Genomic DNA, 26819 nt, shown 5'->3' with positions numbered 1-26819 from the left:
ATCCAACATTACTATAACCAATTAAAATACCCATATCTGCCTTTTTATCCCATTTTGAAGATCTTTTCTGTTCTGGAACTCTAACAAAAACAGTACTTCCGTACAAACGTAAATTGGAAACATCTGGTTTCTTACCGAAAAATATCTCATAGGGAGTTTTTCTTTCAATAGTATTGGCTAATGTACGATTTTTCAAATACGTTGCAGTAAATATAATTTCTGGCCAATACCTCTTGTGCACATTTGCTTCTGCTAACAAACAACGTGCCATATTCATTATGGTCCTGTTAAACCGTTCCGCTGTTCCATTCAGTTCATGTACATATGATGGACAATTGTTAATTACAATACCTCTCTCTCTGGTAAAATTATAAATGTCGCCATTCAAATACTCCTTCCCATTATCACATCTCAAAAATTTTACCCTTTTACCTGTGCGATTTTCACATTCATTCACAAATTCAACAAGACAATCAAACACTTCAGTTTTAGATTTCATCGTATAAACTTTAGCAATCTTACTATAATCATCAATGAAAGAAACAAAATATTTTTCACCTTTAAGACCTGTGGTTTGGAAAGGTCCACAAACATCAGTATGAACAATTTCTAAAATATCTTTTGCTCTGTTCCTATTATTCTTAAATGGAACATTACTCATTTTGTTTTCAATACATAATTTACATTTCAAAAAGTCTGATTCAAGTTCACTCGGAATACCGTCCAGCAACTGATTTTTCACCAAAGTATTTAAATATTTAAAATTTACATGTCCCAATAAACGATGCCATTTTTCCTTTAGAGTCATAGAATCAACACTTTTATTTGCAACATTTACCAAAGTTCCTGATTTTACTTTGCTTTTCATAATGTATAAACCATTCACTTCCAAAGCTACTGCTGTAACATTACCTTTAAAATCAATAATTTTGGTCATTTTGCCTTTAGAAACAATTGTATTACCCACAGTTATTTTGCTGTAGCTAATCAGGTTTGATTGCATATCTTTAACATACAATACATTCTTCATATTAACTAAATTCTTCTTGCCAAATGCATCAAAATAACTTAACACATTTCCGATTTTTGTGGCTTTTAGAATTTCATTATTACCCAAATGAACATTTATGGGTTGCTTCAGAACAATACATTTATCAAAATATCTATCATCATTAATGATGTGGTCTGTACAGCCACTATCAAGAAGCCACTTTATTTCATTACGATCTACATTACTTATCTCAGTGTTATGCACCGCACGATGAGCAACCGTTGTAAGCCATGCGCTGTATTCTTCATTCTTCTGTCCTTGGTCTGCGCATGCTCCGTGCCATACTCCGCGCTGCCCGCGATGAAAGCTGCCACGCCCCCTTACGAAGCCTCTTCTTCCGGATCCTTGTCTGCATCGTGATGAACGCCATGTGCCTCTGCTACTTGTCATTTGTCCACTACTTCTGCAATCTCTTCGTATATGTCCCACTTCACCACATTGGAAGCATGTTCGCTCTTGCCTATTTCTATCCGCCGCGAATGCGTTGCTTTTCCTAGCCGAAGTCTCGCATCTTTGATTTTTCAACTTGGCCATTTGAATTTTATTCCTCACATAGTCAGCTGTTTGATCCTCTTCTTTTAACGTGTCAATTAAATCACCAATGTAACTGTACGAGTCAGGCAACGTGTTCAACATATAATTTAATTTTTCCTTCTCTGAAACACTCGCGCCAGCGGTTTTCAACTCATTTACCAATTTTTCAAAGTCACTGAAAAATTTCGCCGAGTCACTGTAATCTCTAAGTCTCAGTCTTTCCAATTTATTTCTACACACAATCTGCAGTGCTGTTGACTCTTTCAGATATAAACTATCGAACTTCTTAATTATATCGTACGCCGTCGTTTTATCACATACAAATTCCAATTGCTTATTTGAAATAGCGCCGTATATATAGTTCATTGCCTTTAAATCATTTTCATCCCAATCCTCTTTGTCCGATGAAACTTTTCCTCTCATTATGACATTGTCACACTTTTTAAGTTTCAAAAATAATGTCACACGTTTCTTCCACATACCGTATTCTTCTCCGTCAAACACCGGTATAACCAAATCACTGTACTTCACCATTTTACCGTCACTCGTACAATAACCAAGAAACCACCACGTGAACCACGGACTTCTGCTACCATGTTCAGGTTTCTCGGGTTAACAGATTTGAGTAAAACTTAATTGATTAAGTAATTGGGCTTTATTGCCAACAAAGAAAATACATTTCCTCACTACACACCATGGCCCCCTGGGCCCATGGTAACACACCAGGCTCACATACCAACACATACAGAGTGACTGCGAGAGACTGACCAGACTGGCTCTCCCGCCAACTAACGTGCGTAACCAACGTGCGCACACCAACGTGCGTACACCAACGTGCGCACACCAACGTGCGTACACCAACGTGCGCATGCGCATCAACAGTTTTGCGCAATATAGATGTACCACACATATATCCAACAGAGATAATTGCAACGACGAGTGCTAAATTATTGAGCTGTATTGCATTATTTTAAACAAAAATATTTTAGTTATGTTTATAATTAAACTTTTAAGATATTTTGTACCCTTTTTCATATTTAAAGACCGTAAATTTACTACGAACGTGTAGAAGCTGAAGTCCGGCATAAACGCAGCTTCTGGCGTAAGCATTGAATATTAGTGAAACATAAATTATAGCTTTACCATAAATTGAAAGAAAATTGATGAATTTGTATTAATTGCCCCTTTATTTCTTCAAATGGAAAGAAAATTATCTTGAAACGCGAATGTTTGGCCTGTTCTATAGGTGTGCTGTTTGCGGATAAAATAACAACTAGATATCATCGATTCTATACTGAGGCTTGATTGCATGTTCTTGTATTCACAAATAAACGTTGCTAATGTATCTTTACCGTGCATGTTGTGTTCGTAAGATTTACAATCATGTCATAAAATGTTGAAAGTATTCTCAGCCCATGCTATTGAGTCGTGAAATTTCTATCAGGCGATTGTTGTTTGTTGTTGGCGTCGTTCGTCCTTTCGTTGGTTATAATAATCATAAGCATTTTCATTTTCAAACAGCAACGTAGTGAATGTAGTTATTTTGAGATATTTGTCGGTGAGTAGATGATGTCTTTGACGATATACCTGATTTAAATAGTGAATGAGATTTTGAAGTGAAGACATGAGTCGCACCAGCGGGATTTTCACGGAATCTTCAGGAGGAATGGCAGACTTTGTAGGAAGAATCATGATTATTATTATAACATATTCACTTCGAATGTGGCATGCAATATAGCTGTAAAGGATGCCATACATGAGTAAGTCGGCTTACATGTGAGTGGCATATCAAATGCAGTCGATCTTCTTTGGTGCTTACTTCATTTTGTTTTTTTCCAAGATAATTACGACTTCTGTTGACGTATAATTTGTTTATTAATACCTCAGATTGCTGTGGGAGATGGCCTGCCCACTACCATGTGTCCACTGTGTTTGAAGAGACTTACGGAATTCAGCGTCTTCAAAAAGATTTGTTTACAATCAGACGCAGTTCTTAGAAAAAGTTTGCAGAGTGATTGTTGTAGGGTGAGTACTTTTCCTTTTTTCTTCTTTGATGACTGGCGTAGTATAGGCATGGCAGAGTTAAAGGTGTCACTCTTCGGTGTTTGTCGACTACAGTAGGAATGTAGAAAGATAAATTTTGCGGACTGAAATAGTTATGGTATGAAGTTTTGAGGATAAACTATATTGTAATCGATTACCTTCTTGGTGACATAATTGGAGAAAAATAATGTTGTAGAACTACCTGTGGCCACTAAATCGAATACTAACGAAAAAGGTACTTCGATTAACGGTCAAAAGATAATTTAGCATACATTTTGTTAATCTACAATAAAAGGTTACATGGAAGGCCCTCGTCCATGGTACACGGAAAAGTCCAATATCCCATGAACGTTTTTTCCCTATATGTGAGCCCTTGGCAAGATGCTATTTATGTTGCAGTTGGTTTTTCAGTGCCAAAAACTGAAGACATTTCGTCTTCTAGTAAAACTTAGTGTCTAATAGACAATGATATTCAGGAAAGTATGGGATTCAAATTCACTATTTATCAACTTAGCAAGGCAATGCACACACATGGCTCTTCCATACTCCATTTTTTTAGGAACAAAGAAACCTCTGACCATATGCTGCTAAATAATAAAATGTGAGAGACCTTGAAAATAGTTTGTTGATCGGTTGTCAAATATAGTTCCAAGTGAATGTAAACATTTTATATTTCTTTTTTCTGTGTAAGAAAAGTTTAGAGCGTAATTCATAATTGTTGCATGATTGATTTTGCAAGTTTTTAGGATATGAATAATTGGGTTATTTAAAAAGATATTTTCATGGAATAATTTTGTAAGAGAAGATGACTTTGAGGTTTCTTTTTACTTAAATAATGCTCTTGGTGCAACGGTAAAGGCCTGTTTACATTGCACCTACCTGTACTAGTTAATGTCTTCATGTAGGAATGCATAAATAGACACAAAAATGCACCGTTCGACCACCCAAGTTGTATAAATGCATGAAGAAAAAATAGAACATGTTCTAATACTGCTCATCCGTTTGTACTTATTCCATTCTGGTCTACTATAATCGCCCACACATTATTTTATACTAGTGTATGCATGGTGTGCACAGGCCTGAAAAGAACGGTGTTTTTTTTTGCACATGATTGCTGTGTTATTGTTATTTTTCTGTTATAAGGGTTATTTGAAAAAAATCGTGATAGATAAAATATTTTTAGCAAAGAAGATGATTTCGTGTGTCGTTTTTGATACTGTATTAAGTAGATAATTAACGGTATTATTCCTACTCATCTCTATGGTTTGGTTTAATAATAGTGGAAACCATACCTTTGGTCATGAAAATTCTAAAATTTTCTATCCTAGATAGAATGTATCACAACTGATTATAAAGAGGGTTGTTTACATGCAAGCATACTAAAATTGTAATGAAAGAACTGACAATGCTGATTTAAGTAAAATCTATGGTAATCTGGATAGTCAAAGTTGATGTAAATATAATAAAGGTGATTATGATATCACAAATGAGCAACTTACATACAAATGGAACAAGTACATGAAGGTGTGTCAGATATATTTCGTTAATTTGTTTATAGAATTTTGATTGTATTTTTTAGAATTCAATAATGGACATTTTTTACAACGTAAAATAAGTTTTGAGTGCTTGACCATTTTTAACCCTTTCGCGCTGGATGTCGGGTGGAGCCGACGGGCATTTTATATGCAGAACACCTGACGTCGTGTATAGCTGTCGCAAACTTTTCTTCGCAAACGACCTGATGTCATGTATAGCTGTCGCAGAGGATGGGAAGCGAACGCAGCAGTAGCTATGGTCGGTGGTATTCAGGCCCAGCCCGGAGACCCAGCTTAGCGAGACCCTTGTGCCTCCCCTTAGGCAATTAAGCCCGACCCTCCCACTCATTTATGATCCTTCCTTGAACTTGCGGTGAAGTGGTTGAAACGGCAATGGTTTTTGCAAAGAATAATTTGTTGCAAACTCAAATGTTTATATATTGTAACGAATTCTTTGTTTTGTTCTGTGCATAGGCAAATTTTAAATGAAATTTTAGAGTTATTTTTAACGAACTTCTCATGTGAATGCTTTAATACCTTGTTCTTTCATCTTAGGGGATGAAAAATATGTAATGGGGAGATGCTGTTGTTTAATAGTTTTATCGCCCATGAATGTTACAATCCAAATAACTCTTACATACCCTTAATAATACATACCCTTTATTTTCTGATCCATTCATTTTCCCCCGAGTAATTGCTAATATGCCGGTATTCTAAAGTAATGTAACTTGTATATCCAACTTCGTACCTGCATTAATGCCCTATTGTTAGCTACTCATTTTGGGTGGAAAATGTGCTCAGCTGACTGACGATGTCTCGAGTAAATTATGCAGAAAAACTAAACCTTCCACTCTCACAATGATATCGCACGTGCATTCATACAGTCCAGTTGTTGAACGCTAATGATATTTTCGCCGAATTTTTCGATGACCCTTTATGATTCTAAGAAAAGCGATTTATCGATAAAGCGATTTAGTTATCTCTGTGCATTAGCAACTTTGCTCTAAAATCTAAAATAGCCCCAGAAAAGTCATCTTGTGGTGCACAGGATATAAGTTGTATTGTTATGCATTAAAAACACCTCACTTAGCCTGAAATGTGCTAGTATGGCACTCTTTAGGAACATGCTTACAGTTATGTGAGGGGTACCTGAAATAGAAACAAAAATATTATGGGAGGAATTTTTTCATTTGCATGGTCTGATTTACTCACAAGAAGGCAAAAAATTAAAATGAGAGTATGGACTTAGTTTTAAATGTATCATTTTTTGCTATGACATTTAAAGACTAATTCATGATAGAGTTTTTGAAATTCCTTTCATCCACAGCTCAAATCCACACTCAGATATTTGGGAGATTACTTTACTCGGTTGCAAATACTTTGGGTACTGTTTGTTAGAAAACTTGTATGTTTACTCAGTGTGGCCTGATGGTGTGCTGTCTATGGCGTGAAATGCAGCCAGTGCTACATTAAGGCAGCTTTTAGACAAAACAACTTTTCACCAGCTATCATTCACAGCATGATATGCTCAGTGGTACGAAATGGTGACATGCTCAGTTCCAGTTTAGATTGACCAAATGCTTAAGTCTGCTCCTGAATCATTGAAATTAAGCCAAATGAGTTAGGCTTAAATTTTCAGCATTCTTTCTGTAGCAGGCATTGGGGTTTATTTTTGGTCTCTCTGTTTATGCCTCAGCATGCCTGATGTTACAGGAGATTACATGGGTGATGGTGTGATCAGCAACAGCACTAGTTTTTTTTACCTAAAATAATTGAAGGTTAAGGTTGACTGATTCTCTCTTTTATAAACTCTTACCAGCTGCATTGAAGACATTATGCATTGCATAATAGTATCAATAGGTATTCAATTGAGGCATTGGTTCTAAAACTAGCAGATATTTGCATCGTTAAAGCATCATCTTCAATTTTCATGGTTTTTAAAATTTGTCATTAAAACAGATGGGAATAATTTTAGCATCCTTGCATCCAAACTGTGAGTCATTGGAATGAAAAATAAGGGATATTAAGGCTCGAAAACTTGGGAAACATGAATTTAAGTGCAATAATTATAATGAGAATAGACTAACATGTAATGAATGAAGCACCATGGAAAAGGATTTTTATGACCTATCGCAACTGTGTACTCTCTCTCATGCTTCTGGTGGCAATGAAATTGATTGCTTCGTTCAGGCAAAAGAGCTCCTCAGAATTGGTTTTCTTGTTTAGTTATACACGTTGAATTAAATTTATCACATTGGTATGCACAATGTAATCTTGAATTCTTTGAATGAGGACTTTTTCCTGGTAACCTTTGGTCATAAATCTCATCTAAGATAACAGTGTCTCCATGGGTTTCCATTACTATGTTGGGCAGTGTCTTTTACTGTTGCGAATTTATTTGATCTAAATGTGTATAATAACATTTATTTTTTCAGGGTTTTTCAGCCTGCTGCTATTAAAATACAAGCCATGGACATTTAATGATACCCTTCCGGGGAGCTGATGCACAGCTGTTGATGTTCATATTTTACATTGCAACTAGTGCCAGATTGATCTCAAACATCATCCCAAATTTTATGTAAATTATTTGTTGGCTAAAAAGCAGATAGTTCTGTTTGATTTGTCTGTAGTGTTTATAAATTTGAATAAGGATATCATGAATCAATGTAAATCACCATTACACTCCAAAACTGATAATGTGGTTGTGCATCTGGGAAGACTTCCTGAATGGATCTGTGAACAAAAAACGGTGAAAGTGTTGATAAAATCTCAGGAATGTGTAATTACCTCTCGACCATCTTCTATAACATGGAAGGAATATCGATTTATGAACAGCTTTTGTGGGAAAAACTTGTTGCCGTCACAAAACCAAGATTTGGTCAATGGCCAGAGGTTAACTCACTCTACTGGTGGGAACGTGACAGTGAATTTCATGGCCAAGTTACCTGATGACATAAATTATTGTTGTAAAGTAATAGGGGCTTGCATTAACCCTTTCTTTGGATTTGATTTGTGTCATCATGCAATCCACTTACTGAACAATGAGGCCTTCCTGTGTCTTAGAAAAGTACAGGAGAACATGGATTTTGTGCTTAGCATGGCCATCACTGAAGCTCAGTGTTCTGATGTAGAGTGCAAAGAATGTATATTGCTGATGGATGCACCATGGCTAGCAGCATCAAATCCTGGAGGCAGCCTGGTAAGTTGTTGAGAGCACCAGGGAAAAGGTGGGAGTAAAGTTAAGTGGAATACATGTGGTCAAGTTATTAAAGAGTGAGGAGACATAATTTTGTTCTGGTAATGGTCCAATGAGTAATAGGAAAGCAGAATGTGGTAAAGACTTTTGTGGTCTGGGATGCATGGGTTGCAGATAGAAAGTTAAGGGGAAGTGCGTGCATTGTGGCCATGCTGATTGCATGTTTTCAAAACCTTCTTTAACTGTTTCTAATTTTACCGCAAGAGACTTCATTTTGTTAACAGATCTTAGTGCTGAGAGGTCATCTGAGAAGGAAGGGATCATTTTGATGGTAGTCAATAGTGCATAGTATTGGGGAAATATTAAGATTCTTTATTACTAGCCTATTAAATGTTCAGGGAGTGTGGTGTTCTCCAATATGTATCCTGTTACCTGGTCGGTGGGAAAAGCTGGTTTGCTTAAAAAGTGTTAAATCTCTTTCTCTCTCCCAATGTTGAAATTTCCTTTGCTCCTTGGTAATTCATGGAAGAGGCTCAGGTATTCAGCCTAAATGACCCTTCTCTGCTTCACGTCTCTCTTTTCCAGCAGTTATTTGGGTAGAATTCTTAAATAAACCAAAGAATAAAATGGTAGCTGAAGAGTACACCTTAATAACCATACCTCTGTACGTGTACTATTGTCACCCTGAAATATCCTCATCAATGCCTCGTGACAGTGTTTTCTAGGTCTTTTGTCCTTAAATGCAGTTCAAGTGGAGTGGCTTAGCAATGCATGCTTGGTCCTTCAATCTAACATAATCTTTTCTAGTATTGGAGGTAAGATTTCAATAATCCTGTTTCATTATATCTAGGTGTGCCCCTAATTTCTTGACTTTGAAGAAGGTGAGTTGTTTATCTCCATTACTTTCTCTGCAGAGTGTCAAAGAAGAGGGGACAGGTGATGACAATATACGGTCTTCTACTGACTCACAGGACTGCTTGCAAAGTGCGAATGAAGGCACTTCACAGCTCCCATGTGCATTCCAAACTACTGAAATATACATTCCTGTGTCAGACTGCCTAGAAACGAGACCAGATGCTTTGGTAAGTTTTATTCTCACCTACAGTAACACCTGAGTAGGATGACTTTGTGTTGTGTAAATTTCTCATCTGTATAATGAAAATCGGTGTGCCTGACATGAATAGATACTATTCTCAATTCTATTCTACAACTCTCAGTTGCATGGAACAGCAAGTTTATGCGAGCCAAATAGCCTAGTCTCTATTATCTATTTATACCTGTGGCGATGTTTGTTGCGGAACAGTGTTAATCTTATGGCAGAAATTTTGCTTATCCAATGTAGGCCTTAACTGAGGTAGCTTGAGTCTGCTTGCAACCTAATAAATATTCTTATGTATAATACTGAGTGGTCTCAAGATAGTTCCCTGTTTGTTCAATCTTCCCGCTTCACCTTGATGAAGAAACGTGCCCAAACTCTCATGTTACCTCTTTATAGGCATAGGAAAAGCATAGTAGAACACAGTTCTATGTTTATCAACTGATATGAAGTAATAATCTCTATAAAATTCAATCCCTACCCATAATTTTCCCCTATTCTGGTGTCAATTTTAAAATTCATCGAGTAACAAGGAAAAAATAATAAGATAAATCATAATTTGCACCTGAAGGTGATGATAATCTGTTGAAACCCGGGTCGCGCTCTGTAAAAAATAGGCAGTATAAGCAATTGTGTAATATCAGGGAAAACTGATATGTAGTTTCTCATCTTCCTGCTTTACCTCAACTAAGGAACTGGCAAAAACTCATGGCACCTCTTTTTAAGCACGAAAAAGGTAAGAAGAACACAATTCAATGTATTTATGAAGTGATGTGCTCTAAACATATTATGATCACTTGGATTTTGAATCACTGTGCTGTAACAAGTGTATTGATGGCTATGGATGTGAAATAGCCTCCAGAAAAGCAGCCAATGGCACAGAAAATGTAAGTCATACTGCTATTTTTGTGTTATGTGTTGGATACCGGTATTAGGTACACTATATAATTTCAAGGGATTTTTTTCATTGGTATCTCGTCATTTGCTTGTAAATGGTAAAATATTAAAAAGAGGGAGCATGTGAGTGAATGATTCATTTACCATCACTGTAGATTTGTTTGAAATTCCATCCATAAGCAGCTTGAAAAATGTGCATGGATAATTCATAGTTTCCTTTCCTTATGAGCAAATATTTAGATTAAATTGATCTCTTTGCACTTATTGCTATGCTGTGCACATTTTGAAGACCCTTTCAAATGCTTCCTAATGAAAACAAATCAAGGTTTTACAGGATGGAATGGGGCCTTTCTTTATGCTTTCCCACTGACTATCTATGGAATATTGAAGGTTTTCTCTTCCTCATTAGAAAATATTTCCTTTCTGTGGAAACAGCTAATTATGGTTTTCCTAATAGTGGCCCTCATTGCCCCTAAGATGGGTTTCTGTTTCCACATCCCCTCCCTTCCATCCCTATCCTCTCCCTGGAGGCATTGTCAGGCTCTTATCGAGGTGCTCTGCTGGTAGGGCTGGAAGCCCTTTCTCCACACGTAACTAATATCTGCTTCCAAGTCTTCCAATCATGTGTATAGCCTTCAACAAGTTTCCCTCTTGTAAAAAGCAGTATTTGAATGGGAGTTATGTTGCAGAAACCTCCTGCTATTTTTCTGTCTTATTATATTGGCCAATTTTGATGACTTAAAAGAAAATCAGGCTCGCATTGAATGTGTTACAGAGGGTCTTAGTACTATTATTTTGCCTTTATTTAGTGACACCTAGCATTCTATTCTAGTTTCCTGTGAAAGAGGAGAGCGAGGACCCTCTCAGTGAAGGAAAGTATCCGGTGATGAACACACCAGATCCACCGGAAATTTCAAGGGATGTTGCAGATCCATTGGCAACTGATGAATTGGTGAGTGTATTCTTGCATGGTTCAGTGCAGTTGTGCTATCATACAATTTCATTCCATAGTTGAATATTCCCAGTGCCACTCAGCAGGAAAACACAACTTTTTCCTTAAGTTGATGAAAGTTGAATCTGAGTATAGAGGTATCATTCGTGACTGTAGCCTTCAAAGCAAACTATGCATTGTAATGAAAAGAATAGGTGTGTTCTGCCTCTCAACTTGGCCCACTGGGGGTGTGATCCAATGAATGCCACATTCACTCTAAGACACTTCAGACGGAAGTGTTGCGGATGCAGGGGTTATTTTCTCCAAAAGAATTTCTTTTCAGATGGGTCAAGAGCATAGTCAAAATGTAGAATGAATGAGGGGGACTAAAAATATTAAGAGATGGTTTTGATTGCAAATTGAGGTAGTAATTATCATTGAATATTGATGATTACGGTCAAGTATCTTTAAATTCCAATGTCCTGGTTCCACAAAGTAGAGAGTGTAACTTGAGACTGAATGTGTCACACCTTTCGCATACCATGAATGTTGATGAAACTCATTACCCTGAACAGTAAAAAGTATTTAATTGCTTTAAAAAATGTTGAAGTTGGCACTGTTTTTCAAACAAATGGAGCATATATATTTCCCAACCAATTGAAGTTTTCACTTCTTTAATATTATTTCCTGAAAGTAACAACAAATTGATCTCTTACAAGAAACTTTTAACATGATAATGTAACTATTGAAAAAATTATAAACAAGTGAAAACTGACTGTTTTCACTGGGATCAAAAAAATAGGCCATTTTTAGAATTTTATGAAATGACCATTGTGAAATAATGACTTAGAATGATAAAAATGAGTATTATTTTTATTTGCCAAAATTGATGTTATTAAAATTAAGCATAACCCGAAATGCACGAAATCTCTAACTAAATTCTCTGACATAGAATATATTTATTTTCTGTAAATATGTTTTAATGCATTGGTGCTGAAATCATATGCCAGATACTCCCTGCAGATAAGTCATCATTACAAATAAGATGGTATCAGGAGGTTGACATCTCCAGAATACTGCTCTGATGATCATTTTTTGGCTTTTCACAAACTTTGCAATGCAAAAAAAGGCGTTTTGAGTCTGGCAAAGATAATCAAGTGGCAAACATGCAAACCAATTTGAGCAGTCAAATTTCCTTACAATTACTTCCTTGAGGCAGTTTGAGGAGTGGACTGTAGATTTTGACAAACAATATACATAAACATCAGCCTCTTATTTTATCTCTGTGACAAACACAATGTGTTTTCCCATATTTCTAACTCTCTCATTATTTGTGCACTTATTATATGTGGATTCTTGTGCAGCCTTTGGCCTCTACTCTTTCCCAAGAAGAATGGTTGGAATGTATGGCTGAAAGTACAGGAGCCATCGTGACTGACTTTGAGTGGAAGCTAATTAAGGAAGAACCATCCCCAGAGGAGAAAGATGCTGCCAAGGTATGTATGATATTCATATAATCTAATGATATTTAGGTGTAGGTGATACTTACAAGGAGACATGGTGAGTGATGTTCATTACCTGAATGCCAATCAGAAGCACATTTAAGGTAGTAAGCCATAATGCACAAACTGTGCGAATATTTTCTCTGTGGATTTTTCGCACAATTTTGGCATTGTGGGTGGCTCCTGATAAAGTTATCGCCATGGCTAGTCCCGGTATACTTAAAATTAGTCAATGGCGAACACCAGTATATGTTCAAAGTTCGGGCTTTGCTCTCTGACTGGGGCGCCATGCGCACAACTTGGAGTGTTTGTGACATCAAATGCTCAGCAGTCCATATCACCTTGTCCAGTATAGTCCACAAATATCCACTGGAGAGTAGGACGGCTTCTTAGATTCATTGGCTAAAACCTCAGGTGGAAATCGAGGGATTGGGGTTCGAAAACAGGTGTAGGTGAATGACTTTCCCTCTGTGGATTTTTTCATGCAATTTACAACTTTCATTCAATTTAGAGCCAATTGTGGTGTAACAATCACTGTTAGAGGCTGTGCGTTCTGATTGGCTGAAATCAACAGAAAAAGGGATGGGAATTCCATCCCTTGAGCTGTCATTGAAAATAATTGCATGAAACTGTCATTTTTCCCATCATTGTTGGAGCTATTGTTGGAGATTTCATTCTTAAGGGGTGGTAAAAATAATGGTGTGATTCGGGCTTCAAACTCACAATAGAATTTTGAGGGCAGACATAAACCATCAGTTGTATCCATTGTGAGTTGAAGCACCATTTCCTGCACATCCTCATCCATGCCACACAAGAGTTTGGACCCTAACTTTCCAACTCAGTGGCATAGCAAATGGGGGGGTCCGTATTCCCCCTGAAATGTAAAAATAGCATTACTTTGCTGTATAAAAGGGACCAAAGTATTGAAAAATCATGAATTTACAAAATATTTTGAATAATTAATCTTTTTTGATTATGAAAAGTGTAAAGATTAGTTTACCTTTTCCTTACCGGTGCCTACCTTTGGAAAACATTTTTGGTACTATAAGTAGCAAGAAAATATTTTAATCCTCTCTGTACAGAGTACTTTTTTGGGGTGGAGTTACCCTAGTATTTTCGTCCCTACAATTTGGGACCCAGCTCAATTTAGGTTGGTCTCACTGGGCTAGAGCCTCTAACCTAATCATAGCACAAATCTACAGTCAGCTTATTGCATTACCTGTGTTTTTTCAAACAAACATTGCATTTGATTTTCAACAATTTACTCTTCTGAAAGAATTAGTTGCATTATTTTGAGCTTTTTGGAATTTTAAACAAATTTATAGAATTGAAACAAAAAAGGTAGTAAATAAAGGGTAATTATGCTAATGTTCAGGTAGACCGTTATTTTTAATGCTAAAAGTTCATTGAAAAATTGCTTATGATCAAAACCAAGAGAAGAATTAATTTAAAAGAATAAAAAATTGTAGTATGCAACAAAATACATAATTGAAAAAATTGTTGACTATTTAACTGATTTGGAACATATTCCTATGGTGGGGATGATCCTAAATGAGTGGGAGGGTCAGGTTTTATTGCTTGGGGAGTGGCCCTAAGGACTTGCTTGGCTGGGTCTCAGGCCAGGCCTGAATGCATTCGACCATAGGGTAGTTTCCTTCATCGAAGAAAATGAAAGGCATTGATTGCGATTTGTTACCCACCATTAGTGTATTCATAAAACAAATTGTTTGGTTTCATATATCCCGGTTGAGATGAATATTGATGGTGAAATTTAACCTCATTTGAAAAAGGCCAGATTGCCACTCATGCGATGCCACTCCATGTGACATCACAGGGACTTAGATTCTATGCTAGCAGTCAGGAGTTCTACATTGTTTGAGATTACCAATGCATGTATGTGTCTCAGATCTCCAGGAAACATCTCATAATAATCACCTATTGAAATTGACTATGGTCGGAAAGTTACCTTTGATAACGTTTGGCCCTTGGCTTTAAGGATTATTTAAGCCAAGCGCTACCTGCTAGCAGGGTACTGTACGCTACCTCCATGCTCAGCAGCAAGCAGCCTGCATCGCAGCAGCGTTCATAGCCTCACACCCAGATGGCCTAACACAGCAGCCAGACGTCACTCAGGCTTTTCCCAGCATTTGTACTCAGCCATCACGTTTTTGAGTGCTTCAAATTTTTCGCTTTTTATTTAATTGTGAAAAAAGATGTCGTCATTCAAAAATCTAAAACCATGAAATAGAGACTCCAGGAGTAATAATCTTTTGATTCATGCAAAAATAATACAGTAGATTCCGGTTAATTGGGACATATCGGGACTTGTGCACTTTGCCCCAATTAAGCGGCTGCCCCAATTAGGCGAACTTTCCTGTATATGGGCATAAAAAAACGTTGAAATGATAGAAAGAAGACTAAAGAATGTTTATAATGCAACATAAGTTCATTAAACTATTGATTTGATTAATAAATCAGCGAGTATAGTTAAATTAATTATCATTTTTAAGAATTGTAACAATTTAGTTAAAAATATATTATTCACAGCCTTGGGCCATGCTGAATGAATGTCTATTACATACTAAGTCCTATTAAAGAAAAGTCCTATCCTCTTGCGGATACTATAACAACAAGAGCTTTCAAAATAGGGTAAGAATAGGAACATTTGTAAAAAAAAGTAAGAGTAAGTCAAAGGAGGAAAATGTAAAAAAATAGTATTCTGAAAACAAAAAAATTAATTTCATCGGAAGTATAGCGTCTATGTTGCTGACTCATGGCCCAGTAAAGCGGCATGCTGTCCCAATTAAGGGGAGAATACTCTGGGATGTTCCTCTCTATTGGGTTCTGTTCTTCAAGATCTGCCCCAATTAAGCGGCTGCCCCAAGTAACCGGTGGACCCATTAAATGGAATAGAAAACCACCCTATTGCTACCTCAGTGGTCACTACCAATCTCTGTTGTTGTGCTTATCATTCCTCAAAAATTCGGCTCCGCACTAATGAAAACATCTATTTGTTGACTACTTGGATTAACTTCAATCCTCATTCGTTTGGCTGGATGCTCACCTCTTGGGTGTTTCTCCTCTGACATTTTCAACTAGACTGAAGGATGAATCATCTCTGCCAGCAGCGTAACTAGGGATAGGCTCTGGGATGGATGGGACGGCCTGGAGTGGTGAGCCCCCACCCCCAGGCAACGGGATCGGGGAAAATCCTTGAAATAATACATGCCTGGAAATACATTTTTACATCATTATGGCCCTTAAGACTTAACTTTAAGCAGATGCAGTTATTGCATGGGAAAACTCGATAATATTTTAAAGTAATTTTAAATTTCTGTGAGACCTTGGGGGGGACATCCACGTACTCCCCCTATCATTTAGCCGCTGATCTGAGTAGTGAGGGGCAGTGAAAAATGTTTATTTCTTTATTTCAAAACTTTTGTTACTATCTGGACAGTCCTTGTATGTCATATGAGGCCCACATTTGCCATTCTTCCCTTCCACATGCCCTTCAATGATAATTTTTACTTAATACTGTACATTTTATCACCTGGTATGTTTGGAACAGAGGATACATAATCTGTTTATGCCCTCTAGGAGGAAGAGTATGTGGAGGAATTGGGTGCAGAGGAGGGGCCGTTTGATGGGACGGTGGGTGAGGAAGAGTCGTATGGCGAGCACTATGAAGGGTGTTATGAGGAAATGATGGAAGAGGACACTGTGGAGGAGGGACAGCTAGAGGAAGTAATGGATGTGAGAGCAGCTCCTGCAGATGGCAGCACAGAAGCTATTACACTAGTGAGTTCCGAACATAATGCCTGAAGTTATCAGTTATAAATTAATGCTACTCACTGTCGGATTTTGATTTAACATCTTGGCATTTAATGTTTTTCTGCATTTAGTACTTATTTTCTTGGGTGCTGATACATTCCACATGAGAACAACATTAAAATTATCCTCATGTAGCATTTCTGCATTCTGTGTTTTTCGACATTAATGATCATAAAAATGTTTACCCCTCAAGATTTTTTGACCAAGACCACTGAAAAATGTGTAAAAATTCATCAATGTCTATCATAATACTCAGCGTGGGAATGATTTTAAGTTAATGTATATTATAATTTTCTTAAAATAGGATCCACTATCAATACCCATTTTTTAGCTGTTTCCTTTTAAGTACTATCCATCATCCTTCTTTTAATCAATGGATTTTGCTGCCGCATGTGCTACCTTTTAGTGACTTAATATTATATTATTACCACCGTATTTGACCACATGTAAGATGCACCAGCATATTAGAAGCAGATTTTAGAATGGCATGCACAAGAAATGTCATTTTCTTATAATACACAAAGGCATCGTAGCTTTCATCCCCACGTGTCTGAGTTTGAGAGATATTCAGAAGTACATACTGTGACTTCCCTCGATTGAGCACTCCCCTAAAGCTAGCAGCCAAGCCTCTTACATTGAGGTGCGCATCTTATGAATTTTATCTGGGTATTCTGGTTTTGAGTCCTAGTGAAATCAATCATTTTTTCTTTGGTATAATTTAAAAAATCCTTGCCACAATCCATCCTCATTCATTTAATTTGGTAAAATAAGTTTTTCTTTGTTTTTGTCTCACTTAGAGGATTAGCAATGGAAATCCAAATGGTGCCCCCACCATGTAAATTTGGGGACTAATTTAACTACATGTAAGTTTCGTGGTGATGCATTCATCCTTGCCCAATCCATTGCTTCTTCAGTCTCTTGAGGTATTTATAATCTCAATGCTTCCATGTCACCAAACAAACCCAACTGGTTATCCTCACATTCAGTTTCTAACTCTGGCAGTCCCCTCCGGCCCTTTTTGGGCTGTCAAGTGCAATGGCCCTGCTTTCCAGTAACCAGTTCAAGCGATACTCAAACTCTTAGGCTGTTTTCCAATCCATGTAGTATGCACTCATTCCCTCGTTGCCTATCTCCCTAGCACCCTGCCCCCTTACTGTGTGACTCCGTAAAGTGTGAGTAGAAATAATGCGAGCTATTGACAGTGACGAAACGTAGTATTAGGACATCTGGTGGTTGAGTTAAGAATCAATTTCACCCTGCTTCTCGGTTTTTTTACGTTTGTAATTTAGACTGCTTAGCATTGTGACTTTTCTGGCACCGATTGGACGCTCTCTCTTTGCGCATAGTAAACACAAAATTACTTACAACTCCAGTTCAAGATTTCTGAGTTTTCCATTGCCACGATTTTCACGTCCACTTCCCACGAGGGCACGTCAACGAGGGAGCATCCACGTTACTTTGTTCACTTACACTTCGTTCCCTTGCGCCTTTGCCGATTGGGTCCACCCTTGCTGTCGTCACATCCGTAAGTTGACGATCGAAAAGTGCACGGAGGGTGAATAATTACGAATTGGAAAACGGCCAAAGCCCTTGTAATTCCCGCAACACGCGCATACTTCCGTGCCGTGCAGGCAAGCCGTATCATTAGGATATAAGCAACGTGCAGTGAGGTCAAATCCAGCAGGTCCTCTACTTATTGTGAATTAGGTTTTGTTATGTATGTATACACAAGTAAGGTGATTTCCTATCGATTGTAAAAATGTTCCATTTACTTACATTAAAATGATCAGTGCAGCATGGGATATGAGTTGATGCTGATTAAGGTATCTTCTTCAAATCCCTTCGGGCAGCTGAGAGCCACTCCTTCCGCAAATACAGTTTTATGGGTACATTTACAAAAACTTCGTCAGGCGTTGATTTAATTGTGCTTGTGCACGTAGGCACGAAACAATATTCTTTGGATCCTTTTTTTTCCAGTCTTCACTTCCAAACACGTGTTATATTCCTCCATAGCGTACTTCAACATTAGTCTTTGCCAGTAGCACTCGAGTTTACGGCACGAAGTCCCTAAATACCGTAAATAAGAATGCAAGCAACGTTACTATAGCAAGAAGCAATGGCTGCATCACATTTCAAAGAAGATTGCTGCCGGTCGTTTTGGCGCAAGGTTCAAAATAAGATTTTTAAACCATTATAATTAAATATGTATGTAATATAATGAACAAAAATTTGTGATTTAGGTTTTGTGATGCACCAAATACAGTAAACTCTCGATTATACGAAGTCAGTGAGACCGAAAAATTGGCACTCCGTAATATCGAGTTTCGTAATTTCAAATCTTTTTCATAAGTCACGAAAAAATGTTCGCTTTTGTTTCTTCTGCCCTTTTTTGTCTTTAGTGGCCTTGTTTAAATGTTTTTGGCGGTTATTCATGGTAGAATTCTCGGAAAAGGCTTTTTGTTATCTATTTATGCTGTAAAAGATCGTTAAATAACTATACCACCGTAGAATTCCCATTTCTTGTTCATACTTCAATGTAAACGATTGCTTAAGAAATTTCCGACCAATTTCGAAAACGTAATCAAATAACGAATTTAAAAGTTTATTATAAGAATTTAATGTTATAAATTTGTGGTTAGGAGCGAATGGCAACTATTAAGTATGCGTAGGATAGATAAGTGTTTCCAGCACCCACGGAATTTTAGCGGCAGCTGGCCTAACCAACATTTATGTCGCCCTATATCGCTCAGTGACGAAAAAAAGAAAACGGAGGGCCTTAACGCGTTTCCAAAATAACCTTCGTAAGTAAATATTTCGAGTAACTCCGTCTTTTCAGCTGAATGGGCTATCTTTTCAATTAGTTATTTTCATTGAGATTCAGTTACGATCAGAAATTACGTAGAATATGATTATCTTATGGCGAATATTTGCAGTAAATTCTGTTTGAGTTCTCCGTCCGGCAACTGTGCTCCACCGTCTTTGCAGACGTTGCTATGAAAGACTTTATTCCTCATCAGGACGATATTCTTCATACCGGGTGTGAAGTGCTATGTTCATATAGTATTTCTCTCTTAAATGCCGACTGGAGCAAGGTTCCAACCGGAAAACGACAGGAGAAACATCTTCCATTATCGAAGAAATAAAGAGAGAAACGTTATTATCTGCATTGATTGTTTTCCTACAAGAGACGTTTCATCATTTCTCAACGTGTGTGAAGTACTGTTTCACTTGCGTGATTTCCCAAAAATGACACGCAAAAACCTATACCTTCACCTCATTTAGTTTCCATGCTCCTTTCTATGCCGTATTGAAAGTTATGCGAAGGATCATTGACATAGAGAAAAGATTTTCTTAGTTTTAGCACTAAAAAATAGTCGCGCCAGAATCATAAATAAATATAATGTGGAAACAGTTAAGAAAATAATTTCAATTGAAAAGTCAGCAGAGAAGGAGAGAGACAATTATAAGCGCCGCACCAATTTCCTGATAGAGAAAGAGACTTCTTCATCCTCTCTCCGGTTATTAACTTACCCCCGTTGCAGGTAAAGATGAACCATGCACTTGTCCACAGTCAGAGAACGTTCCCAGTGGGTGGGGTGAATAAGAGTGGGATGGGGATTGCCTGAGGAAAGAAGTGGTCAGCATAATGAGGGGTGAAGGGAGCAGGAGAAAAAGGGTGGGGAAAGGGCCTTCAACTCTGCCTCAGTCTACGTTTGGGGGAGCGTATTTTTTACAATGCACTCAAGCTCAGTCACCTTAGGGAGGGAGTGAATGGGAAAATGCTGGGGAAGGAGGGGTTTGGGATGCGTTAGGTGGGTTTTAGCAAGATCAGCAGAAGGTCGCAAGAGGGAGTAAACAAGGACATTGGAAAGAAAGATCTCTCGGCATGGGTGAACGGGGAGACGGGTGAGAAGAAAGTTCATGGTTAGGGTGCCTTCATAGCTCGACGTTGCGTACTTGGGGGCGGAGCCAACTCATCGCAGCAATTGGGAGCCCTTCATAGCTCTGCTTTGCGATGAAAAATGAAAGGCAAAATGCGTTGGCTCCTAAAAATCGGCCTGGGAGCATATCATCTTATGATTTCGAGCTAAATTCACGATACATGTGTTGTTTTGTGCATTTTTACGCAATGCCATTTCTTAAAATATTCTTCTTTACGAAAAGCAGCATTAAAAGTTAAAATGGCGACCATAATATCGATAATAATGCATGTATAGATGGCCCTTGCCTATGCATTATTATGATATTTAAATTCTATTTCCTAACTCGGAATATACGAGAAATAGCTAATTACATGCACTCAGTGAACATGAGTTACGTGGAATGTTTTCAGGAATAATTATTGATGATAACTGTTGTTCAAACAGATTGTCCTAGTCATGTTATCGTAATAGCCCTGAGTAGATCATGAGGGCACAATTATTTGATATTAATTGGAATTTAAACGGCCAGCGAGGGTGAGGTGAGGGTGAGGCTCATCGAGGAAAGGGTCCCGGATTAGGGACCCTTCGAAGTGCTTCGGCGAAAAGTAGTCCAGTAGTCTTCAAAGTACATTCAAAGCAGCCTGCCTTGCGAACGTACCACGTATGTTTACAGCAGTGCAAAGTGCAGTGCAGTGCTAGGATTTCGCTTTATCTTGGAATCTGAGAGTAGTTGTGCTCCCTACTTTCTGGGTTTACGACCATACCTGCAGCATTGGTTTGCGGTCAACTGATGTACTGCCTACATATATTTAGCAAATGGATAACTGTTGCTTGCACATAAATTGCAACTTTGAATTGAATTTCTCATTTTTTCTGAGCATTGTCAAATTTTAAATGAAGTTCTAAAGCCAATATTAACATATATTTGATGCAGCAACTATTTCCATGTTGATTTTTATACATAACTCGAGATATAAGTTAATATTTATGGTAGAATTTCGTTTAAAATTGTAAATCCTGCTCAAAAGACAAATAATTCAATTCTTAGTTTATTTTTTTATGAGAAATGAACAAATATTTATTTCGAAACCTGATGGGATAAACAATTGTATGACCGCTGCCCCTTACCCCTAAGAGGGGTTGTAAAAGATGAGGGTCCGGGTACCTGCTCGCGGATTCTGAGGGTAAATCCTAAACCCCGAAGCGTTGGGTCCCGAGGCAAAGATGGCGTAAACCCGCGATCGTCATAGAAGGGGGAGAGGTAGAAAATGTATATATACGGATTTCGTTATCCTGGTTTGGAAAGTCTCACACGTAAATATACGGCCGTCGTCTCCCTGGATTTGAAACTTTCTCAGATATACCTGTATAGCAGGGAAAAGGTTAAATAGATTTCTAGCATTGAGAATATCAAAGTTAATAACACAAGGTACAAAAACTATTAATATAGAAAACCCTTTATTAGTAACGCTAAAATTTCGTCTAAAAATTTCATTCGCAAAGAACAAAACGAAGAATTTAAAAAAATATATAAAATATGGGAGCAAGCACAATGTCTTTGCTAATAAAACATTGCACATAAATCCATTCCTGCTTTGAGGATGATCATAAATGAGTTGGAGGGTCGAGCTTCATTGTGATGGTGCGGTCCTTAGGTCTCGCCTAGCTGGGTCTCGGGTAGGGCTGGAACACCATTGACCAAGGCATTCAGAATAGTCACTTCCCTCCCCCTGCAAAAGTCATAGCTGACATTCAGTTTTTTGCATGGAAAAATCCGCACTCGCTCTACCAGAAGTTAGCTCTTTTACGCATGAAGATACTTGTGAGCTCCACAGAATGTTCAGTACCTATGGATCAATATGTTTGTAATAGTTTTAGTTCCTTTTCCTTAATAATGAAGAAGCAGGAGTGATTTCCACCAATTCTATTCTATGTACTACCCGTTTTGCATTGCAGCGTCATCAGGCATACAGATGATGTAAAGGGAAATCCGTAGTGTATAAAATAAAATTTGTGGAAAATGCTACTGCTCCTTCGTCATGTTCCATCTCCACTCCATCTAGACTGAAATCTCAGATTATATTCATTTTTCTTCTCTGCACACTGCTGAATTCCCCCTGGGGAAATGGAATTATTACCTGTGACATTCATACTTGTAACCTTTGCAATTGCTGTTAGAATGTGATGTAATGATATCATGTGGTAATAAGGAAAATATCAAGGGCAGAGTTATCACAAATTATTTTGTTCTGTTGATATTGCAAGCATACTTACAGTGAAGAAGTAACATTACCTTCTCATTTCTTTTAGTGCAATGAAGAATGCTATGTTCTGTAAACAAGTAGTTCATAGCTTATTCATATATTGTTGCTTACTTTCAGCCTCCTTTCCTCGAGAATGGGGAACTCATGGAGAATTTTACAATGGCCCATGTGAATACGATGGTGGCATTGGGTGAGTTCTCTCAAGGTCTGACCAATAGCTCTTAACAAAGAGGTAGTTGTAACATATTGTAATGAATAGAGCACCTGTAATACACTTTGTATTTATCTTGTATTTACTTACCAATTGAAAGGTGGGGATGAAATCCATCCACTAACACTTTTACAGTTATGTATCTATTATTTTTCTGAAACTTTTCAAAACAAATATATTTAGTTCTGCCTAAGTCTTTGAGTATTCAACATGTTTCTCCGATGGCTAGGAAAAGTTTGTTAATGGTGTAGTGCTGCGGCTCCCAATCTATTTTTCCTCCAGTACCCCTCTTTGTGTGTGTAACTGATATTGTGCCCCCAAAAAAGTCATTTGCAATTTTTTTTACATAATATCACTATGGGTAGGTGACAGGTTCTACTTCTGAACAAACACTTAAAATGTAACATTTCCTAGATCACAATTTTAAAATTTGATATTAAATCAATGAAAGAAATTGACCCCATTTCATGTATTACATAGTCATAATGTTTAACAGGTGATAAAGGTTACGGTATTTAAAAACTGTGGTTTGGGGGTAAAACTGTGCAAAGGGAAAGCACATTTTGCGAATTATATAAATTTTGCAGCTGCATACTCAGTGATGGCAGAAATGAAAAGTGTAAAGAATTAGGGTGAGATTATAACAAATGAAGCTTAGATTTTTTAAAGAAAGCCTTCTGACATTTTTATATTGATTAAAACAGTTAATGTTTTCTAAGAGTTTTGAAAAATCATCCTGAAGAAATCCACAATGCCAAGTATTGATTGATTTCTGGCGATTACTTTAGGAAAAGGGTGACTTATTAGGGAAAAGTCAGGGAATTGTCTATTTCCAGGTAAAATTATCTAAAGACATCCAGGAAGGCATTAATGGCTGCCTACATTAGCTTTGGTAACAATCAATCAAACGGTATTTATGAACTGGTATAATAAGGAAATAGAGTAGATTTTAAAATCAAAATCTACTCATTAATCACACTTGGCAACGAATTGTGATGGAACTAATGATTTAAATCTTCACAAATAGCATCACGTCTACGTCATTTATGATATCAGCTGTTAAGGGATACATAATGGGAAATCATCTTTGGCATTCAAGGCTTTAGCTAGCAACTATTAAATATCGGGCCATAGCCTGTCAAAGTGAAAATCTGGAGCAATTCAATCACTAAATGCATTATGTTATAAAGATATATGGGTTTACTGTGCCTTGCTCTGGAAGAAAATTAAAGTGTTGAATTTTTTAGTGATCATATCATAAATGTCACAAAGCATTTTCATTTATGTATATTGTATTGTATTTCAATGAAACATGCCTTCATTTTTCTGGAAGAATTATTACAATGTTGCAATAAGTGAAAATTACTTGTGTAGCAAATACCTGAAGGATCCATTGGAAAAACTTCCTTGATATTCATGAGTGGTAGTCTGATTGTAATTTTTGTAATGGGAAATTCTTTTCCAGGGCTCCCAGCCCCTCACAGAGTGCCTCAACAAACAACATCAACTTCCTCTCTGCTGAAAGAAGGAAAAGTAAGGATTGATTCCAGCGATGACTCTAATGCTTCTCATGCGGAGGAAGTAAGAAATGTGATTGATAATGACTTGGAAAAATATGGTACTCTTCACGCTGAGTACCACATGCCTAATAAAGATGACACAAATAACGAGCTTATAGAACACCTTAATAACCATTTGGATACTAGCACCTCGTATATTGATGAAGAGTCATCGATGGGAAAAGATGAGTGTGTCAAAACCCTTGCATCAAGTGGAGAAAACATTAGTTCCAGTGAGCCCGCTGCATCAAAGGCTTTCAAAGGGCTGGAAAGGAAGAGACAAGGAGGAAATACACTTCCCAAGAAATTCTCTGAAGGCAAAGGGGAAAAGGACTCAAAGTCGTCCAGTCGTACTAGAAAACGTCGCAATCGCACATCACTGAGCACAAGAGAGAGACATTACACGTGCAGTGTGTGTGATAAGGTTTTCACTGATGGCAGCAATCTCAGCAAACACATGCGCATACACTCCGGTGAGAAACCTTATTCATGCAACATTTGCGGTAAGGCTTTCGCTGTTAGTGGCAACCTCTCTGGCCATTTGCGTTCCCACACCGGAGAGAAACCTTATGTATGCAGCATTTGCCACAAGCGTTTCTCTCAGAGTAACGACCTCGTTAAACACATGCGCATACACTCAGGAAATAAACCTTACTCGTGCAGCTATTGCTGCAAATCTTTCACTCGGAGCTGTCACCTCACCATACATATGCGAACCCACACCGGAGAGAGACCTTATTTGTGCAGTATTTGCCGCAAGGGTTTTACTCAGAGCAGTGACCTCACCAAACACATGCGTAAACACACATGAATTAAACATTGTTCTCTGCAGCTTTTTCTGTTGATCATTCACTCAGATTAGAAATCACAACTGGCAGAAGGCGTATGCAACCAGGAGGAATTCATCATACGTGTACCCTTTGAAGTATGCCTTTCACTTATACTATCTCAAGGTCACATGTAAACACACTATGTAATGCGCTTGAAGTCTAATTGATCAATTTTAATTTGTCTTCAAGGTAATAAATGATCACTATTGCTGAGATTTTTGTTTGGTGAAAATTGATGAAATTGTATCCCTATGTTGAATAAAATATAACGGTGGCAAATTGGTGTGTGTATGTTTTTTAATTTGATGTACAAATAAAGTTACTGACCCCTTTTTTCCATGGTAAAATATTTACAATTTTATTCATATTTATGTTATTGGATTAATTTTATAATGATAAAATATTGTATAAATCTTTCCCAGGGCTTGGAATAAAAATGTCTAGAGCTGGCTCAATGGTATTTGTCTCTTTAAATGTCAATTAATTGAAAAAAATGTAAGACTTACCAAAAATCCCGTTAAACTCTGTCAGTTGCATCACCTTTTGGAATGCTGTTTGTCTCTTGCATTGAAGTTCTTGTTGGGTGTACTTCCTGTGTGTGGTTAATATTATTAATAAATTGAGATCCAACGAAATCGGAAAAGCTGAAAGGCAAAAAAGAGACTTGAAATTCTGTTTGTGCGTTAGGTTATGATGAATTCATTGGCGAGCAACATTTCAAAGACCCTTTATTGCATTTGTGCATGATGGAAAGAAAACGCCATAAAAATTGGTGTATGAAGTTATTTTGGAGAAAGTTGAATGCCGCAGTCCTAAATTCATATGTTTTGCGCAGGGAAAGCTCGTAAAGAATGACCATCTGATCCTTGCACGTGCAGCTGGTTGAGGCAATATTTTTGAAATATCCAACTCCATACGGACTGTTTGGACATGGCCATCACTCCTTAGACAATTTAATGTCAAGACTCACTGAAATACATTTCCTGAGGGAAATTTCTGCAGCTGTGAAGAAATCAAAGACCTAAAAGTTTGCAGTTTCTGCTTAATATGGGAAATAAAGAGTGTGTACTGGTGTAAAAAATGTGCAGTGAGCTTATGCTTGGACTGCTTCAGATCACGTCATACTAAGCAGAATGAGGAACTTGCATGGGTCGTAGATTGCTCTAAAAACTATTTTGAATAAGTTAAATGGATACGTTAGCTCGTAAAAATACCTTCAGTTTCTCCATTCAACATCAAAAGAAATAAAAAAATTGCATTTAAAATCGAGAAAAATTTCTCTGAGCCGACCACTGCGCGAAGACACCCGAGCGTTGCCGAGGCCAGGCGTGACGTCATAGGTGCCTAAACAACCGTAGGGAGTAGGGAAATACGCTGAGCGCTTGGTTTAAAATTTGTTTTGAGGGAGTATTTAGC

General features: G+C 37.5%; 1 protein-coding gene across 1 annotated transcript; it reads left to right on the top strand.

The window, feature by feature from the left end:
* Positions 1–3563: 3563 nt before the first annotated feature.
* On the top strand, positions 3564–25679 carry LOC124173111 (zinc finger and SCAN domain-containing protein 12-like). Its single transcript, XM_046552615.1, has 8 exons — positions 3564–3610; positions 7599–8362; positions 9274–9441; positions 11185–11304; positions 12648–12779; positions 16383–16583; positions 22921–22993; positions 24480–25679. The coding sequence occupies exons 2-8, from the start codon at positions 7820–7822 to the stop codon at positions 25382–25384; spliced, it is 2142 nt and encodes a 713-aa protein (XP_046408571.1). The 5' UTR covers positions 3564–3610; positions 7599–7819; the 3' UTR covers positions 25385–25679.
* Positions 25680–26819: the final 1140 nt, after the last annotated feature.

The sequence above is a fragment of the Ischnura elegans genome (genome assembly GCF_921293095.1).
Source record: "Ischnura elegans chromosome 13 unlocalized genomic scaffold, ioIscEleg1.1 SUPER_13_unloc_4, whole genome shotgun sequence".
In the NCBI taxonomy this organism is placed as follows: Eukaryota; Metazoa; Arthropoda; class Insecta; order Odonata; family Coenagrionidae; genus Ischnura; species Ischnura elegans.
This window is presented reverse-complemented; position numbering and strand designations above follow the sequence as displayed.

Excerpts from the sequence above, each read along its gene's own strand:
- LOC124173111 (XM_046552615.1), top strand. The coding sequence starts at position 7,820 with ATGAATCAATGTAAATCACCATTACACTCCAAAACTGATAATGTGGTT. Across the intron at positions 9,442-11,184 it reads AAACGAGACCAGATGCTTTG|TTTCCTGTGAAAGAGGAGAG; the intron begins GTAAGTTTTATT and ends ATTCTATTCTAG. Across the intron at positions 16,584-22,920 it reads GCACAGAAGCTATTACACTA|CCTCCTTTCCTCGAGAATGG; the intron begins GTGAGTTCCGAA and ends GCTTACTTTCAG.